The 20,845-nt window shown below is 30.8% G+C and overlaps 1 protein-coding gene across 7 annotated transcripts in view; it reads right to left on the reverse strand.

Annotated features, from left to right (window-relative positions):
* Positions 1-20,845, reverse strand: part of LOC143236671 (uncharacterized) — a 66,311-nt gene that overhangs the window by 33,381 nt on the left and 12,085 nt on the right. For 5 of the 7 annotated variants that reach the window (XM_076475061.1, XM_076475063.1, XM_076475062.1 and 2 more), the window contains exons 4-6: positions 20,698-20,802; positions 6,545-7,165; positions 138-220 (exon numbers count right to left, since the gene is read on the reverse strand). In XM_076475061.1, coding sequence (XP_076331176.1) covers positions 138-220; positions 6,545-7,165; positions 20,698-20,802 — 809 coding nt within the window. Of the gene's footprint in view, positions 1-137; positions 221-6,544; positions 7,166-12,857; positions 14,778-20,697; positions 20,803-20,845 lie in introns of those variants that run through there. The other 2 variants (XM_076475066.1, XM_076475067.1) reach the window with 2 other exon arrangements.

The raw sequence follows: 20,845 nt of genomic DNA on the forward strand, positions 1-20,845 counted from the left end.
AAATTCAGATAGAAACAAGAAAAAGGATACACAAAGTACGTTACATGAACAATTATAATGGAGAGAGTATAAGTAACATAAACATGTAAAGTGGTTGCAATTAATTGAGGAACACAACTACAAAACTAAATATTCACCTTGCACGTGAGAGAACGCGTGCATGGCTTCCCATTTTCAGGAGCTACAACTCCACAATGTTTGTCAGGATCATATTCCCGATCTAGTGAGAAAATGGCAAAAAAAAAAAGACAACTACTAAGCTATACATATCCTATTTATAGAAATTTTAGAATCACTAGTTTTGAATTTTTTTATCTTATTTTTCTTCATAATATATAAATTTAGCAGTAGTGCTCTAGGCTTTATATTTTATTGATACACTATGATATTATCAGTCACTCTTCAGAAATGAAAACAGTTTTATGAACATCTTGGTTAATCATGGCATTAATCAGGCATCTTTCAATATCTAAGGTAAAAAATATCCATAAAAAATACTTTAGCTGTTGTAGTTATTAATTTCTACTACTAACCACAGGAGTATTTTTCTTTTAATTGACCATACAGTAAAGTAGTAGTAATAATAATACTTGAATTTAAATGTTTCCTAAAACAGAATGTATAACATTCTCTTTCTACTTAGAGAAAAGATCCTTAAAACCACAGGTCTCAAATCCCTAGCACAATGTCACCATGGCAACTAAAAATTACACCATGACACACAGTATTTTACTCCATTTTATTTGAGCATAGAGATTAATAGAACTCGAACCTAGAACATATCTGGACTCTTGGTAGTCTAAAGCTATTTTCATTCTTTGAGTCCAAAATGAAACTTTGTTTCTGGGATTTTAATGGCAGATACACTATTTAATGTTTCTTCAGGAATGAAGAGTTGCAGTTGGACAACACATTACTAATTTCACACCATTTTGTTTTACTTCCTTTTCTCAATTCAACCAATGAATGCACATGTTTAAACTCAGGGTGGACCAAAGGCAGTTAGTTCAGGCAACACTACTAAATGGATGTTGATATTATGTGATCATTAGCTTACATTTGTTGCTGTGAACATAAATAAATACAGCACCTATTTCCTAATATAAACAGTAGTGAAGATAAGTTAGGAATTCCAAAACACTGTACAGTGTTATAGTAGTGAATAGATTAGACCTATTCTGAAATAACCTGCTTAGATAACTGATATCACAGTGATTATTTCTATTAATAATTGCACAGATTGAAGTTTAATATATTTTACACAATAAAGTTTAATAATGAACCCTTTGTGTTTTAGAGTAAAACTGTAAGTCTTGTACCATAACATTACAATCAACTCAAAACACATTACACAACTTTTCTATATCGGACCTGTTATAAACACCAGTCCCAAAAAACAAACTCAAGTATGAGCATGCATAGTTCATTAATATTTTATGAAAAACTGAATGAAATCTGAAACAATCTCACATGAGATTTGCATAAATTGAGTTAACCTGTTTATCTAACTTCAAGTTGAAGGATAAAACACAAATGCAAGAACATTATTTAAATTATCAATGATGTCAACAAAACTACAGTTTAAAATGAGAAATCATATGATATAGAAATCTGTTACTTATTTGGAAATTATTAAAATAAAAAAATATTTTAAAGGAATCATATCTTTGTAAATAATATTTAAAATACACAACATACTTTTTAAACCTTTGTTTATATTTTGGTATATAATATTGCCTGCATTTCAAATTTATTAGCTGGATCTATATATTACCTGTACTTTCTCAGAATACAAGTTGTATAAAAACCATTCACAAAGTAGATATTTTACAACTATCCTACTGCAAATAACATATAGGTACAATTGTCTTCTAAAACAAATAAAGCAACATTTTGTCACTTTGGTAAGTCTTGGTAGTTAAAAAGTTGGTGCAGTATTCACCTAGCATGCAAGAAGTCTCAGTTTCAAATCTGGGGCAAATAAATATCTCATGAACAATATCACACTACAAGGTAATGAAATGTATTCTAACACACTCTCTTTAGCCCTTACCAAACAAAAACAAAAATTCAGAAATTGGGACTTTGACAAATGGATATTGACAGATATAAAAGAATGTTTGGTGTAAGAAATTATTAATTTACTAATTTTGTATTTGTAATTCACCGATGTTAAAATTTTAGAGATTTTAAAAAGCTCTAATTGATAAATGTGACCACATGAGTGGAAACAGAGCATGCGCAAGAATTAATGTCATGGGAAAGAGAAGTATGAAGAAAGAAATGTTAGAAAACACAAAGTTAGCCTTTGTACAAGTGAAGGGTCTAACACTTAATATGTTTGGGTGATATTAATAGTTTGAAACAGATAATATTGTTCTACAGTAAATTAACCTGTTTGGACTTTAATAGAAAACAGATTATTTGGAAGTATGAAAAAGGCAGATGGTTATTGAAAATGCAGAATACAAATGTGGTAACTCACATGACAGCATACCTGAATTTTATACAATTACTATTGACATAATAATAGAGACAAACAGTTTGGCTTGTCAACTGAATTCTAAAGCAATGGGATTGGCCTTAGTGAACTTTTCACAAGAAGAAGAGAACTGTATACTTTAATAAGATATGACTATGATGTCCATAGAGTAAAAACTTTTATTATACATTTAATTTGCTTCAAATACGTACATTATTTTAAAAACAGGTGGAGTTCGTGATGTTCATTTACTACCAAATATATCACCAACAATCAGACAACTACTGTGGAAGAATCCTTAGCCAACACACACACAACTTACTATATATATATTTTTAAAATGTAGATTTCTGACAGTTATACAAAAATATAATAAAAAATATTTTAAATGTTTCAAATATAATAGTTATACATAGCACTAAAAATATCCACAGATTTTCCAACAAGCAAGCACTTATATCAGTATAATAACACCTATCAAACACTCCTCAGTCTTAAGTTAGCTTTTCAGGCACTAACAATAAAGGATTATCCAAATCGCTGATGCAGTTTACACCTTTCTGATACATATTTCAGTGAGACAGGGACAAAATAACACAAGAATTTTGGTGCTTTTTAAAATTTAACAGTGAAATATTGATAGCATACATAAATTTCAACGATACCTTTGCTGTATTTACTTGTGGTTGAAAATGACTGCACCTTGTATTTTCAATATACACATTAATCCAAAATTAACTGTTTAAAATAAGAAATTGTTCAAACAAGAAAATATTCTTTACATTTTGACATAGCTCTATTAATGATAAAGGTACAATACATTTGAGGTTACAAAATACCAGTTTAAACATGTAACCTTTTCTATTGTACATAAATAGAATATATCAACCACCTTTTATCTTTCAAAAAATTAACACCCATCATTAAACTTTATAACTATAATGTAACAATTTAAAAACATGTTACATATACTTAGTTTTTTTTTTCAGATGGTACTCATTGGTATGGCATACCAGCACCACTTTTCATATTGCAAGTTAGAGAAAAGGTGACAAAACTTGAAAAATTAATGTAAATGAATGTGTGAATTTTCCCTTTTGAACAAATCATTTATATAGAAGAAAACCAAGGAGACACATAAGTGTTACAAATGACAACATTTAAAGGAGTGTGAAAATATACTCTATTTGATTGTGAGGTCATCAGTGCAGCATGAATTATGAATCTTAATGTAGGATTAGAATGACATTAATAATGGACATCAATGATCACCTAGTTTTAACACCTACAAGATGCAGCTATTTTCAGTTGATGTACAGCAGTGGCCTCACTTTGAAAAGTTTCAACTGGTCAGCAAAATGTGATAACTAGCCTGGGTGGATGAATTACTGAATTCAAAGAGACAGCTTGGGACTGGAAAACAGGTGGCCACAAACTTAGGTGACCAGTATGCAGGCCTGGACTGTACATTTGTTCAAAGAAAATTACTCACAAAATGTATCAAGAATCACCTACAAATCGCAAAAAACTAAAAGTGAGCACAAACTTGCTGTAGATTCAACTTTTAAAAACTGGTCAAATTTTTAGCACTTAATGGGTAGCATTCAGTTTTCAGTCAGTTTCAGTTGCTTGGAAAAACTATAAAGTTTTAGTGCAACATTTCGAAGAGGGGAAACATGATTCAATGAGAGACAAAAAATGGTGATGTTCATATGAGGGCCTACAGCAAAAAATTACAAGCACAGAATCTCTACTGGATCTAGGATTGATGTGTGATACTCTCCAAGTATTATCCAAACTGAGTTTTGACTTACAAGAGCACAATATACACTTGTACAAGGTGGATCAAAAGATAAAAGCTCTTATACAGATTTTTTGAAAAAAGACAAATGATTCCAGGTTCATATAATAAAAATGCTGTTCAAAATTCTTCACTTCCTAACACAGATTACGTTAATCTGGAAGCTTTTTACAGAACCTTGAAAGTATTGATGGAAAATAGGTTGTCTGACAGGGAAGATGGAGATATAGAACAGTGATGCATGCTTGATAACAACACTGGCCTGAAATGTTGATCCTCATTCAACATTTGGTGAAATAGAGATCAGATAATTATCAATAAAACTTCAGTTAAATGAAGAAGATATGATTCATGGATTTTGTCAGTCTGATTGAAAAGATGGTTCTGGAAAAAAAGTGCAGCATTCAAAACATACCCTGTGTTCTATTCCCATTTTATCCAGTGAGTGTGAATGGAGGATTTTGCAGTTGAATTTGATTGTCACCCAAACCAGATCTTTGTTAATGGCAAAAACCATTTTGGCACTTTTCTTTATTAAACTTCTTGGACTGTTCCATGTATGCTTTGACCCCATAAAATAATAGTCATGGTTGTTCTAAAAATTTCACTCAACAGTAGACACCAGAAGCAAGGAACACAGTCAGAATGTTGCATTAGGTGAGAAGTTTCTATAAAAAGGTAATTCAGTATGTTTTCACATATTAACCTTATAACCACAGGTGTCACCAAAGCCATTTTTAAACCCCTTCTGTACATGTTACTGAGTTACATTCAAAATTTAATCAAACCACTTTAATATGAATGTATTTTAATAGAATTACTATAACCAAGTACGTTATAACATAGTTTTACATTATCTAAGTTTTATTCCTTAATTTTAAAAAGAAACATTTAAAATAGCAATAAGAACTACAGGTTTTTGCTATCACGTGATCCATCTAAACTTTACGAGCTATTGTACATGATATTGTGAGAACAGAATAAAGACTGTCAGTATAGAAGTTCAAATTCAACTTCCACCTGTCTTCCATTAGTGTCTGGAAAATTTCTAAGAATTGATGTAGGTTTTACATTCTAATAGTTCTATTGCTATGTTGCCTGGTGACAGCTTGAAGATGAATGTCATGCTTACAATAAATCAATAGAGATTTCACACTATTCAATTATAACCTGATGAAACCTCTACAAGTAAATGAATTCAAAGCATGAGATAGAAATGAAGTTTAGTCCACTATTCTCTTTGAGTGTACCTAGTATTTGGCAAGTGTTTCTTACCTTGTAAGTATCAGTTTGCTGAAAAGGTAAGATTGCATTTAAGTTTTAGTTTATATTTTAATTATGTATTAGTTGTGTTTATAAATGTATATTTGAAAATTTTATGACTGTATGCATTTAACTTGATGCAGTTCGATTTGTGCAAATGTCTAAGCAAGATGGTATCATTTGCATGTGCAAGCTTTAGTAAAAGAATTTGTGGATGACATTTGCTCCATAATAACTAACAATTGTAAAGTGATGTTGGCAGAAACAGGCTGGAATACTTATATCAAGAATGAAAAAAACAACAAAGAATTGGAAAGAAAAATTAAAAATAAACTAATTGAAAAGATAAAGACATGAAATTACTCATGTGACAAAAAATAAAGGTTATAAAATATTCCGAACATTTAAAAGGTATGCAAGTTTCTTAAACCTAATCATTTCATTGCACTGTACATTGATGATAACATCTATAGTTAATGATATAATAAAGAAAACTGAAAGTAAAATGTATGAATTTACTTTAACAAAGCATTTGATATTAATTTAAGAGGCTTGAGAGATTATGCAAATGAAATGTAAAAACTGTAAGATAAGTAGCATATTTGTTTATGAGAAAAAACACTGCATATACTAATCTATTTCAGAAACCATCATGATATAATTTTCAGGAATGTCAGCAAATATGTTACAGTAATTTCTAAAATTTAAAGTTTGTATAGGCTAATAGTTCTCTTAATGTACAACTATTTGTGGTGTAAATGAATGATACTAAGCCTTACTTAAAAACTGAGCAAATACTGTAAACTTGAATTTAAACAACATTTTGTCACTTCTAAACATTAAAAATCATATCAGCAATAACTCAAACAGTTTATCTCCCTAACAAAAATATCTTTTAAATTAATAATATTTGTGTTATTTGATTACTGTTCTACATAATTTTATGTAATAGTATAAAATAAAGTGGTCTGAGTAATAAAAATAAACTCTAAAAATACCTTTACATGGCAACAGTTTCCTTTCTCTTGGTACCATTTTACTTTTACTGGAATTTAATATCTTCATTCCCCCTTGTTTGACACAAGGCTTAGTAGGGGAAAGAGAACTACCCATAGGAACTGACTTCACAACAGCATGATGTTTCTGTTGCACAGAAATAGGAATGCTTTGACATTCTGGCTCAGGTACTGGTACTGGAGATAAAACCAGGTTGATCGAGCCTCCTGGTGAAGATGATGTAGGTAAGCGTTCCTTCTTGTTCATGGATGCAGCATTTACTTTTTTTTTCATCATGAGAATATCAGGCAGTATCCTTTCCACACGGACAACTGGAGCCATTGCATGATTTTTCTGTGGCTTTGGAGTCTCTGCATTCTTTAACTTTGAAATGTTTCTTGCTCTGCTATCTACTAGAGAAGTTTCTGAAGGTTTTAACTGAGATGCAGAATGACCAACTGATGACTTCATGTCTATATGAACTGATGATGATGATGATTCATTAGGCACAATTGCATGAGATAAGGCTGAGTTTGCTTTTACCGAGTTAACCTTCGAGTCAGTATCAGCACCAGCAGACGCTCGTTCAGAACATGCCAGTTGATTTTTACCATGCCTTACCTCTAAACAAAAATAAAGATACTTGTAATTACTAAAATGGAACAAAATCTTCAAAACCCTATTTGTTCAACAGAGCTAGAGAATGAAATGGGTATTCATACTATTTTATATTAAGCCATACCGAACATGTCACTAAATATATATGAATTATTCTGTTGTCACATTGTTAACACAAGTGCTGAGAAATGACTATCATATTATAAACAAATCAAGGAAAGAACAAAATGAGAAGTAGCATACTTTGGAAATGAAGCCTTTTACAATGGAACTACACCCTTGTGTAAATTAATTGAAACAAATGGTCATTTTACAATATTTTCAGCATGACAGTCTGTGTAGGCTTGCTGGACCTGCTGATTTCTTTTAATAGTCATGTTTTCACACAGACTGTGTCATTAGCTGTGTTTTGCAGTACGGTCGATCTATTTTTGGGATTATGAGAAATTTTGAGGAATATTACGTCATTTGAAATTGCATTAGAAGGGCAAGGAGACCAGTCAAAAAACAACTTCTGACCAACTCAATGAAGAAAAAATGGTATCAATGGGGTCTGAAATACAAGAACTGGATGGAAGAAAATTGGAGGAAGGTGTTATTCAGTGATGAGACTCGTTTCTTCGTACAGGGTCAAAGAAGTCTGCATGTTCACAGATCTCCAGGTGAGAAACTTTGAGAATCTCACATCAATCAGTTCATAAAACATCCCTTGAAGAAGATGTTTTGGGGCTTTTTCAGCTACTATGGCATCGGAGGCTTACATATCGTAGAAGGTATGATGTGAGGACCACAGTACATTGAAGTTTTGCAGAGAAGAGTCGTTCCAGAATTGAGAAAGAGATTTCCAGATGGATATGGCATTTTTCAGCAAGATCTAGCTCCTTGCCACACATTGAAACATGTGAAGAATTTTATAACTACAACACGAATAAAGGTGCTGGACTGGCCTGGAAACTCTCCAAACTTACATCCTATTGAAAATTTTTGGGTGATTTGTAAAGAAAGACTTGGAGGAAAAGACTGGACTATGAAAGATAAGCTAAATGAGGCCATAATTGAGGTGTGGTACTGCAAGCCAAAAATTAGTAAAGATTGCACTCAACTCGTGGATTCGATGCCAAAGCGGGTTAATGATCTTCTGAAAAAATAAAGGCGCTCATATCATGTATTAATTTGCGAGTAATTTTTTGGATTATCAGAAATAAAACACAAAAAATTGAAAAAAAATCATAATTTTCCATCTTGTTTCAATTAATTTGTGCAAGGGTGTATGTTACAGAACTATTATAAAAAATGCAGGATCATCAGACACAGCATGACTGGAGATAAAAGCATGGACTATAACTAAATATTAAGGTTTCAAAATAATTTTAATTAATTAATACAATGCACTTAACCTCTATATACAGCCACCAATACCAGTATGCTAGTTACTACTTTTTTAATGGTTTTTGTTGTATTTTTAAAGAACTGTTGAATTAATATTTTGAAAGTAAAATTTGTCCAAGTCAAGAGATAATTAACTTTAAGGTTATTGTGGTACAGTATCCTTTAGTTTTGTGCTTGAATTTCATTTAGAACAAGAACCAGAAAAAGGTGAAGGTTGCCTTACAAAAATCCATGTTAGCAAATTATAAGGTATGCAAGTGACCCAATGTATAATATCAGAATTGTAGGTATGCCTAGCTGCACATTATTGCTAATCCAAACTTGTTTGTTTCTTACTTTCCTCAGAATGATGCACTGATGCTATGCCTTTTTTTTTTTTTGCTTTTCTTTTATCAATCAAATATATGAGAATACTTGAAACAACCAACAATTTAAGAGTTCATCTAAATGGAAGGATTAAAAAAACTTGAATTAAAACAAACACAAGTAGAAAACAGACACATTTAAAAATAAAAGCAAGTGCCACAAATGGTAAGTCTATTCCTCTGTCCACCATATAATTTATAAATGGACAGCTATGATCTGAATGTTTTGAGGTTAACTAAAAAAATATGACCATCATCAATGTTTTACTCTTCAGTATAATATCCATTTTAGGAACAGCTAATGTATTTGTTCCAGGACATCAAGTTATTATGTTTAACATAATTATGGATGTCAAATGTTTCATTTAGTTTTTCTAACTAAATGGTTGTTTGGCAAATATTACTGCTTGTAAGGTTTTCTGTTTTGAGCATTAACCAGAACAAGTTGTTTTATCCATGATAATTAAAATAATTCATACTGAGGAGAAAAATAAGGGCTTTAGAAGTTGTGGTTTAAGCACTTATTGATCTTTTAGGTCAAATGATGGAGCATTTGAATGGTGGTTTAATATATATTTTTCAAAACCAAACTGCATAAACTTAATACAGTGGCATATTGCTTATAGTGCAAAGCCTTAGTGCTATAGGCAACATGTCTGAAACTTGTATGACTCATGGTTTAACCATTCAATAGTACAATGTTATGTCTATTTTCAAATATGAGAATTTATTCACTCACAAAATTGGTTAAAATACTGGAGATGAAAGAAATTTCTAAATTTGAGTAAAATTCCAGAAATTGGCAAAACAGAATTAATGAAACTGAATCAAATAAAAACAACCAAATTCATTATTAAATCATGATGACAATTAGCTCATTTCATGTCATAAATACCAATAAAGTGGTACCTACTTAATTTCAACAATCATTAATACTTCAATTTGAATAAATTATACTTTACCATTTCTATTTTGATGTAGCTTGGCAAAAACATTATCATTTATTACAAATTGTTGAATTTATCTGAGAATTGAATTAACTAATAAGTTATTTTATAAAGAATAAAATAAATGCTCAATAGTAAACAGATTAGGTTCTTAAAATGTAGGATTTTTCAGTATTTTAACGATTATAAAGAGGTGTCTTGGTTTGCGTAAATTTCCATGATTTAGCAAAAAGTAACTAGAAAATCCTCGCATCCATGGAGCAAAATAGTAAATATATACAAAACTTAGAGCACAATGTTAAAAATAACTATATAAAACATGGTGAAAGTATTAACAAGAAATGATCATTTAAACAGAATCATACCATAGGTGAAAGTATGGGTAGTTACGTCATAATATCTGGGGTAGAGTGGCTTAAGCTCTTTCTCATATCTTTTAAACCCATCACATGATATAGATAGTGAAACGTGTTTTTGCCAAATTACCTTGATACTCATGTCAATGCTACACCTAACAATATCTAATCACTCATCTTCACTGTAAGAAATTACTTCTCCACCATGAAATTTTTCAAACATGAATAATTTTAGCAAAGTGCCAAAATTATTCCTACCCTTTTTCATTAAATGTTAACCAATTCTATTAGCATGGTGAAGAGAAACAACAATTATTGAGTGCTTCAGGTTGTCTTTTAGGCCTGAAAAATAACTGCCAAAATTAGATTATGTGTAAAATACAAATGAACTTAGCATACATAAATCAACAATGTATATTATACCCCAGTATAACAGTGACTTTGGAATCAGAAACCACTGTTAAAGCACAAATAAGGTTGCTCTTGGTCATCTATGCATGTTAAGGTACTAATTTTTGCTTTGGTTCCAATCCCCATTATCACCCTAAACTCCATATACTATAGTGCATCATTTCTCAAAGTGTGGGGTGTGAGCGATTAGGATAGAGTCAATAGTGCAATAATGAAAAATTAGGTTTTGATATATTTTTTATTAGTGAAAATAATAAATGATTACAAGAACATATATAATACTTTAATGCACTGATATGCATTAAACTCATTCCTTCACTCATTTAAAATAAAGGGGGCACACAAAAACAACAAAAGAATATAGTAAAAGGTGTCATAGGTGACCAAAGTTTGGGAAACACTGCTGTGATGAATGCACATGAATAATGTATGAACAAAAAACATCTCATCTGTGGTGTTAAAAACAAAACTATTGGAAACTTTCCAAAAAAATGTTTTATCTTGTTTGATGATTAAATAACAAGAGGGCCTGTGAGTAAAGGAAACTGTGATGTATTTGCAACAGTGGATGAAGTATTAATGGGTAAGGAAGAGAAAGACTGAAAAAAGGCCTGCCCCACTTCCCGATACCATATCATACCCTGACTAGACACTGACTTTCATCATCCAGTGTGGTATAAAAAAAAACACTTTTTTTGTATTTTTGTTGGGCTTTCTAATTGGTGTATGTTTTTCATATAAGAAATGCAAACTTTACAAAAGGTACACTTGCAAAGACGAACTAAGGTTTCTATTAACAGAGCTACTGATACCAGTTAAGCAAGGTAGAAGTCTTGTACTGTAACTGCTACAATATCAAAAAGACATAACTATGTCAAAGAACAGTAATGTTTCTATGAACCATGGAGAATGAAACTATGGATCATCCTATTCTCTTCTTCTCCAGCAGTATACCTGTGAATACAATCAGTAACAGCTGAATGTAGGCACAAGGGCCAACATGTCACTTATTTGTTTACAAGGTGATAACATGAAGTTTAATGTGACATATAAACATTCTCAAAATAGAATGAAGAAATACATACTCATATTCAAATAACACTGTTTTATTAAAAAGATACTTACATAATAATACATAACAGCATAAGCAATATTATTAGCACAATGCTGTTCTAATTTTAGAGCAATAAAGCTGTGTACATTATGCTCAAAGTACGTAACCCAATCTTGATTTTAAAGTTTTTGAGAGGATCAAGAGACATTTTGGATATTAAACATTATAAAACAGCTCCTTATAAACACGTGGACAAAACAGTCAGTTCAGAGGTATAGGTATTGTAATAATAAGCTATTGACTAGAATAGGGTGGACCACCAAGAGCTCTTAATGATACAACACCTTTACTTTTTCAACTAATTTAACAAAACAGAAGGAATGACTCTATCTTCTATAAAGATAAAAACTGAAAGTGCAGTGACACTATGGCTCAAACTTATGATTTTTTTATCCCCAGCCAAGCACAATAACCATATTAAAATCTACAAGGCTTTACGACATGTCACATTAGAATGTCCATGTTTATGGGCATTTGTGGGATACATTAGAGGGAGACAAGATGACAATTGATATCACAGCTACAATTAGGGAAATGCAAAACTGATAATCCAGAATAACTATCCACAGTGTGTTGTAATACAGTTACAAAAATAATCATGACTAGTTCAACACCAGGTATAGCATGATTGCCTTAAAAAATATCACAAATATATAGTTCAGTTTCATTGAATCTGAAATGCATTTGACTTTAATTCCAAACATTGAAAAACAGCAAACACTTTAAGTTCAATCTAATTCAGTTCAATTTGATACAAAGAATGGTCAAGTTGGTACAATTATATAATTACATGACAGATAACCTAAAAACCACACAATGTCTTTATTATTTGTAAAAGGAAAAAAAAATAACCACAAACTGTATATTATGTTAAATATACTAATAAAAAAATTATGCTGCAAAATATGGTAAGGCTGAAATGTGACCAAAGTAAATTGTGATTTCAGCTTTTGTTGTTCTTTGAAGTTGACAAAAAAGCTACACTATCCATACAATACCCATGGCAGCAGTACTTCAGAACACGTATCGCTTATTTATCACCCTGTTTTACACAAACGCATCTTTAAATTTTAAAGTCGAAAAAATATTAAAGAAGCATATGCGCTGATACTTACTGAAACTATGATACAAGCGTAAAAACTCCTAGTGAGGGTGCCATCTACCTAAGACTTTGGGTATCTGGAGGAAACATGAACGAGCAGCATTACAAGGTAACTCACTACCACGGCGATTCGCTGTATCGTGCCTAACACGTGATTCAAATAAACAGTGTTTATATCGCGTGTCTATGCAACACTGCGTAAGTCCAGTGACAGTATTTTAATTTTTTGGGAACAAATTATCTAGCATTGTGTACATACGTAAAGGTCGAGTCTATCGGGTTTGCTGTGCGGCAACAAACCCCCACTAAACAGCTCTCCCCTTCATATTAAGATCTTTAAATCTTCAACAGTGCGACTCCTATTGTCACGAACATTAATTTTTTGCCCACATCTTTTTTTTTTCTTTTTTTCACTATGCCACTCCTCCTCCAAGCAAACAAAATCCTTGGATAAAACAAACACCTATCGACCATAAGATAATGGTCGCACAATATAAAATATGTCTGAAAATATTAAAAACGTTACAGTCACGACTGCTGGGAGTATGACATCCAAAACGGTATGTATTCAAATACGTTAATATTTTCACGTGACGTAAGAAAGAACGTCATAGCACAACAAACGTTTGTGATACAGCTACTGACGCACGCACGATGTGCTAACGTAATCTTACGTCATTTCAAGTCATTTTATTGAGCAGCAATTAACATGCATGCCAGCACTGAAGTAAACGACACACAGATATGAAAATAAATAGCAAAACTGGAGAAAATTCAGAAACAAGTATTTCCTTACTCTAAAACTAATATATCTACTTTAATATTTCGTGTTATTCTTTATTATTTCATTTTAACAATATATTATCTGAGATATTTAGGTTTCTTCATCAGAGGCCGACACTACACTCGCAAGCACGTCAGTTTCTTAAGGTCTTTCAAACACAGACTTGGTTTAATGAAAATTCTGAAGTCTACAGAATTTAAAATGGCGCCAATATGGCCTTCCGTGGTAGATAATGTCATCAATGTTTCATTTTTTTAAAATAAATTAAAATACCTAAGCGCTATGAATTTAATGGGAAAATGCGATTCATACCAAATTACGAAAATATCATACAAGTCGTATTTTAAATCAACTCAAGGTAGTTACCAACTAACGAATCACCAATTTGAGTTCGGAAACGTCCCTTGTACATTGATTTGCAAAAGTCAAATAGTTACGAATATCATACAAGGCTAACTGAACAAAACATAACCTGTGAAAAAAATGGTACAAATTACTTGCGATAAAAAAGTGAAATGTCTATTTCACTGAAATGAAAGGATGGTGCGTTATTGTACCGATAAATACGGGCATGAAAATCACAGCAAGCTGATAAGGGTGCGCCGTTATTTCATAAGTTCTCCGCTAACGTTCATCAGATAACAACTGTCTGTGTGAAATATGAAAATAAATACGATACAAATTATATACGCGTGAAAAGTTACATTTATACTTTAACGGCTCGTTTTTCTGTAAGCAAGCTTCAAATTGCAATCGTGGACTTTAAACAAATAACGATTAATCAAACTGACTAGCTGTCACGAGTGTATATAGAATCACACTTATCACAGTTAATTTATACAAATATTATGGTAATCACTTCACTTAATATCTGGTAGACAACATACAAAGTCTAGCCGTTAAAACGTGTTTATAAAAACATTCACAGGTCATTTCCTGGCTTGCTTAGGATATAGGTCACTCGTGATAGTTTTACAAATTCTATCTATGAAAGAAAATACATTGAAAGTGAAAAAACAAAAACTTCCTTTCAAGTAATAACAGTAGTGTGAGCACTGAAAAAAACAACTGACGTTACGTCAGCTGATTGCTGTCACAAAAGATTTCTTGTCAAACAAAAAAAAACCGGCAAACACGCAACTCAACTTGGCAATATTCGTGACGTCACAAATAATAACTACAGGAAGCTTCTCAACATAGGATGCTGGACATATTCAGCAGGGGAGGTTACTTAATGGCTTTAATATTATATGTTTCTTTGAACAACATTACCTTAACCTCAAACAAAATATGTTAAATAATATTGTCACGTACGTATGGTGTTAATACAATAAAAACTGAATATTGGCTACACACTATACACATAAACGCTGATACAGAGATGGCTAAATATAAGATACTTAACCTCATAGTATCAAGCTATCCTAATAATTTTGCAACACATATGTATCCTTATTCAAGCAAAACTGTGAGTTATATTTTCAGATTCAAGATAATCAAGTTCTATTAGCAATATCTCTTAAGATGTCTTCACCAAATTTCATCCTGACTTTATATAAAATACTGTAATGCTAACATATCATTGCATCACTTTTGTAGTGTATTAGTAATGTTAACAGTGAATGTTCAGAATGTCTAAATCAAACATCTGATGAGTTAGGATAAATACTGTAGTGCTAGTAGAGCAAAGTCTAATTTTCATAATAAGCAAAAATAACAAACCCTAAACACTTTGTAAAGGTAGACATTTCTTTATCAGAAGAGTAAACATCTGCCTTTTGAAAATGCCCAGTTACATGTTTCTCACTTTTGTGATTAATTTTTTTAAATCTACATATTATCACAATTGTTATTTTCATAACATAATAGTAATGTTATTAAGATTTCGAGTGTTATTAAGACATACCTACATTCTTTGGAACTCTTGAATTATTGTTAATGGTTGTAGTACACATCCCTTGGACAGAAGTTGTGTAAATTCATGATTAATGAAAGATTACCTTAGGACATAAAGTTGCTCAATTATATGTGATTGTAAAAAAATGAAATACAGCCCATAAAAACAGCAAAACACACAAAATATAAAATTTGTATGCATCTTCCCTTGGACCCAAAGAACATCCATACCAAATTTGGTGAAAATCCATTTACAGGGGGGGGTAGTGGTAAGAAAATAAAATACCCATTAAAAATAACAGAAAACATAAAGTGCTAAATCAAAATATTTTAAGTATCATTGCTTGGACCTCGTGAATCTCCATACCAACTTGGGCAAAGATCCATCCAAACACTGCCAAGTAGCTATGGGGTTATACAATAGACAGTACTATTATATTTATATATTTGAGAAAACATTAAGTTACATTCTTAGATCTTTGTTTTGTATATTTGACCTATCTTAATATCCTGCACCTCCATCTAGTGAACATTTAAACTACAACATTAATAATATTCAAATGGAAAAAAATTAAGTTTTTCAAACACAACCATTATAATAAAGCAACAAGAAACTGAACAAATATGTTGTTACTCCATACAAGTAATCTAACAACATTGCTCTTAGTCTTACAAAATACAGTAACAGTAGCAGAACAGATGTTTGTTAACCCAAACAAATAATCAAACAAATATAAACCTCTAAACATAGAGAATATCATCATACAACAAAGCATTTCACATCTGTGCTAATTTACTTACAAATTCAATCTCAAAGTTACCATATGCATTCCTCATGGTTTAATCTAAAGAACCATACTCTGTCCCCATAGTTTGTGATCAGTACCATATACATTTATAATAAAAGTTCAAACAGAACTATTTGACAAGTGTTTACATGTTCTATATGGCATATATTGTTACCTTGTTTTAACAACAAAAAAAACTTATTCAAATCTGATATTTAAATGGTGTTTACAGTAGACTGTAATGAACCAGAAGTAGAAAAATCTGAAAAGACCGTATGTTAAATAAGCAAATTATGACAAGTTTTACTACCATATTAACTACACAAGCAGATAAATTCATAAAATTCAGTGGAAATCATATCCAGAAAGCTCAAAGATTAGATTTTCCCTTTTATTAAAAATTGCTGATCTCAAAGATTTCAAGTTCATAGAATCTAGTTTTCCATAACTGCACTAGCTTTCAAAACAACTGTGTGTTTGTTGCTTCTTTTATTTGTATACATCTCTAGTTCAAGACTAAAACATAAAACAGTATTCTGACCTACCACTATTATAATATTGATATGAAGTAGTTGGGATATGGAGAACCAAGTCACTATAAAACAGATGTTCCATTGAATTCTTATACATATTCAAAATGATGCAAAAGTCACGTGCAGTCATAACATTTCTAAATCCCATCTTTGTTATTATTTTCTTACATCATGCTTGTATTTCACTAACTTTTTTTAAAATTACAATAACTATGTGGGACGTTATTAACCTTGCAAGAATATGTGGAAGTGATTCCGTTTTGACATTGTGCCATATCATATTTCCACAGCTGTAAATGCAGAACCTAGAAAAACCTTGGATCATGATCACCTTATGGTATGCTGAAATTAGGAAGTTGCTAACAGTAGGTTATTGAACAAGTGTTGTTCTGCAAGATGCAATAAAAAAACTTTGATAAAAGATAATAAACTAACACATCTAAATAAAAAAATTTAATAGTTTATTTTCTGTGACATTTTGGGAACATGTCCTTTGTCAAACAGTATCACAGTCTTTACTGTCTGACAAAGGGCACCTGCTCAAGATGTTGGAGAATTTAGGTTCACAAACTATTTTAAAAGAATCTGCTTTGGAACACCAATGTAATCTAAAAGATTTGTGTTTAAACACTGCATTAGTCAGGACAGATTTCTTTGTCACATTCCAACTAGTGCCATCAAACCTCTAGCAGGACAATACAACCTAAATGAATTGAATTTTAAATTTGTGTTTATAACAATCTTAACAGTTGCCCTAGTTGTGTTTGTGAAAATTGTTGTTGGTGTTGTATTATAAGGTATAAATGTTTCTTTCAAACAAACAGAAGAAAGGATGACAGTTTTCGTCATCTTAGCATTGCTTATTTACTTATGTTGCAATCCAAGATGATTTGTGGGATAATGCAATTATGAGCTTAAAGCCATGCTATAAAAACAGTAAATGGGTTTTCTTTGAATTTTTTTGAGGAGGAGAAAAAAAAAAAAAAAAGAGATTTTATTTGGTGATTGGTTTTGCACAGGGCACTGCAGTGCCATAGGTGCAGTAGCTGCTTGTCTACATAAATGGTTTAGCTGTACACTGTCTATATTTATTTACATGCCTAAAATGGTACAGTTTTAAAGATATCAAATATTTTCACACCAAAAATTATCATCTACAAAAAACATCCTAAAATATGATAAGCAACCTAAAAAATTAGAAGGAGAGGAATCACATTTAGGAGGACTCTCAACCTGCCTGTGGTAAAATGTTACTCCCAAAGCATTGAGATATCTTAAGGGTTATGGATTCTATCTTTGCCCATTAAAGGATGTACAATTTGTTTATATAATATCAACATAAATATTCCATCATAATACATAAACAGTCACTCATCTTTTTGCAAGTGAACCTATGTTTAATAATATCAACGAGAAATTGTATGATGGGATCTGGTCTGTTACTAATGAGAATATTGATGCAATAATAAAAAAAATACTATTTTTAACATATTAATTTGGAATTATATCCAGTCAATGAGTAATAACAAGAGAGAAAGGTTTTTTTGAAATTGTTCAAGATGGTTTTCTATTCAAAATGACCAAGGAACTAACCAGAATGAAAGCATTTTAGATTTATTGAGGAAGATGTGATTACAATAGTTGAAGTGGGAAAACCCTTGAGAAGAGTGATCAAAGCAGAATTAGGTTTGATGTTTTGTATATGATGAGATTTAGATACAAGTTTTAGTTCTTAATTTTCAAAATATTATTTATGAAAACATGAGAATTATTATCCTTAGTGAACTGGGATAATGAGCTAAAACATATGGTACTGGTTTAAGAAAACATTAAAAATTAATTCAAGTTAGGCATGCTCCTTCTACATCACATAAGGATAACAGACTATTTTAAACCTAAATGATTTACTACACATACAAAGGAGAAAACCAGACATAAACCCTATAAATTTATAAAGCTTAAATTAAACACAGTAAAAGGTTTACAGGACTACCAGAAAGTTAACTATCTGATTGAAAATGAAATTAGAAAATCAAAAAAGGGATTATGATAAACAGCTTCCAATAGTGTTAAAAATAAATAAAAAAGATTGTTTTAAACATATAAGTAAAATGTTAAAATGTAAATTAGGCTCTTAAAGGATGTTTAAAGAAAGATTCTTTGCATAATTATTAGATAGTGTGGGTGTACAATTCTTTTTTAATTAATATAAATGTTCAAAATTAACAACATATCACAATGTCTTCACTTAAAAAAATGTGTGTAAATGTTCATGAGTTAGTAAAGCGTGTAATATACAAGCACACAAATACTGAAAAGATGCTTGGTACATATAAAAATGTTCATGAATTAATAAAGCATGTAATATACAAGTACATGAATAGAGAAAATATCCTTAGCATGTGTAAATGTTCAAGAGTTAATAAAAAAATGTAATATACAACTACATGAATACTGCAAAGATGTTCAGTACATTTATAAATGTAAATATGGGTTAATAAAGCATGTACATTACAACTGTATGAACAAAGAAGACTTCAGTATACATATAAATGTAAGCATATGCTTTTTTGTTAATATAAATACAAGCATTGTTTCCCAGTATTTCTATTATTTCAAATGACTATGATATAGTGTTTTGTCTACACAAAGTTTATAATACCATAAATGAAGAATTATCATGAACTGAAGTCATTTCTAATCTCAAAATATTTTATCATACATGTAGGTACATTGTGCATGTTAGCAAGTAATGATTATACATCAACCTATGGTGTTAATCTTCTATCTTGTAACAAAAAACAAATCTGTGAGCCAACTTCAAAACCCAAAAAGGATTATATCAATGACATGAACAAACAGGTATCATAAAAAAAAAAAGGATGTTAGTGCAGAATATTAAAAAATTTGTAAAATTATATATGTAACAAAATGGATAGCATTCTTGGTTTGCCAATGATGTGGAACTAAAGTGTTATTAGTTATACTCACAAATTTTGAATACTAACATTAGCAACATAGTGTACACATGTTTATCAAAGCAAAATAATAGAGAAAATTATTTACTCATTTAAAGGTATAATACTCTTTTAATTTCAAAATGTAAAAGCAGAAAAAGTTCTCTCATGTAAGGAAACAACTGTACAAATGTTTGTGCCTAAATGTCACAAGTACAGGTGCATAGTACATGAATAAATGTACATGTATAGGATAGGAATGAGCACATATTTCTTAACTTAGTCAAACACCATTTCATGTTGGGTATTTGTATTTGATTAGCTGCACAGATGTTATAAACACTTTCACTTTTCACAAAGTACATCCATATGTACTAAAATGTTTATAATATGCTTTAGAATTCGATGCAAGAAGAAATTTTATTGATACATCAAAAGAATTAATGAGATATGTTTAAATACATAATTATTTTCGACTTTCTTGCTAAACATTTTTAATGTAAATTTGCTTTACTTTTTTTAATATCAAGTTTCATATTAAATAGATGTCAAATGCTAATAATAATTTAAAAAATGAGTAGATTACAGTAGATTAAGTCATCACATTAGTGAGTGAGGTTTGTTGTACATTTTCAATATTAATGATACAAAAAATACATTTATTGATTAACTGGAAACATATTGCAACATTAAAAACACTTTTCTTCACAAATGGTAAATAATGTTTAGATATATTTTCATACACATAGAAAATATACAGTAGCTCTCAATCCTTTTATATTTAGAGTGACGTACTTCTGATTACATGAATATCCTTACATTTTTAAACCAAAGCATTTTTGTATACAGCAAACATTTACAATGACTTTCCAACATATATAACTATAAAACTTACCAAAATGCTTTTTCAACACTTGAGGTTTAACTATCTTTCCACACCATTCACAAATAACCAGAAAAAAATCATCCAACGCGGGGCAGAAACCGAAAAGGCTCATGTCTGAAATAAAATACAAAAGAAAAAAAAAAAAGGGCTCTGTGAT

Source organism: Tachypleus tridentatus, chromosome 13 (assembly GCF_004210375.1).
Source record: "Tachypleus tridentatus isolate NWPU-2018 chromosome 13, ASM421037v1, whole genome shotgun sequence".
Lineage (NCBI taxonomy): Eukaryota > Metazoa > Arthropoda > Merostomata > Xiphosura > Limulidae > Tachypleus > Tachypleus tridentatus.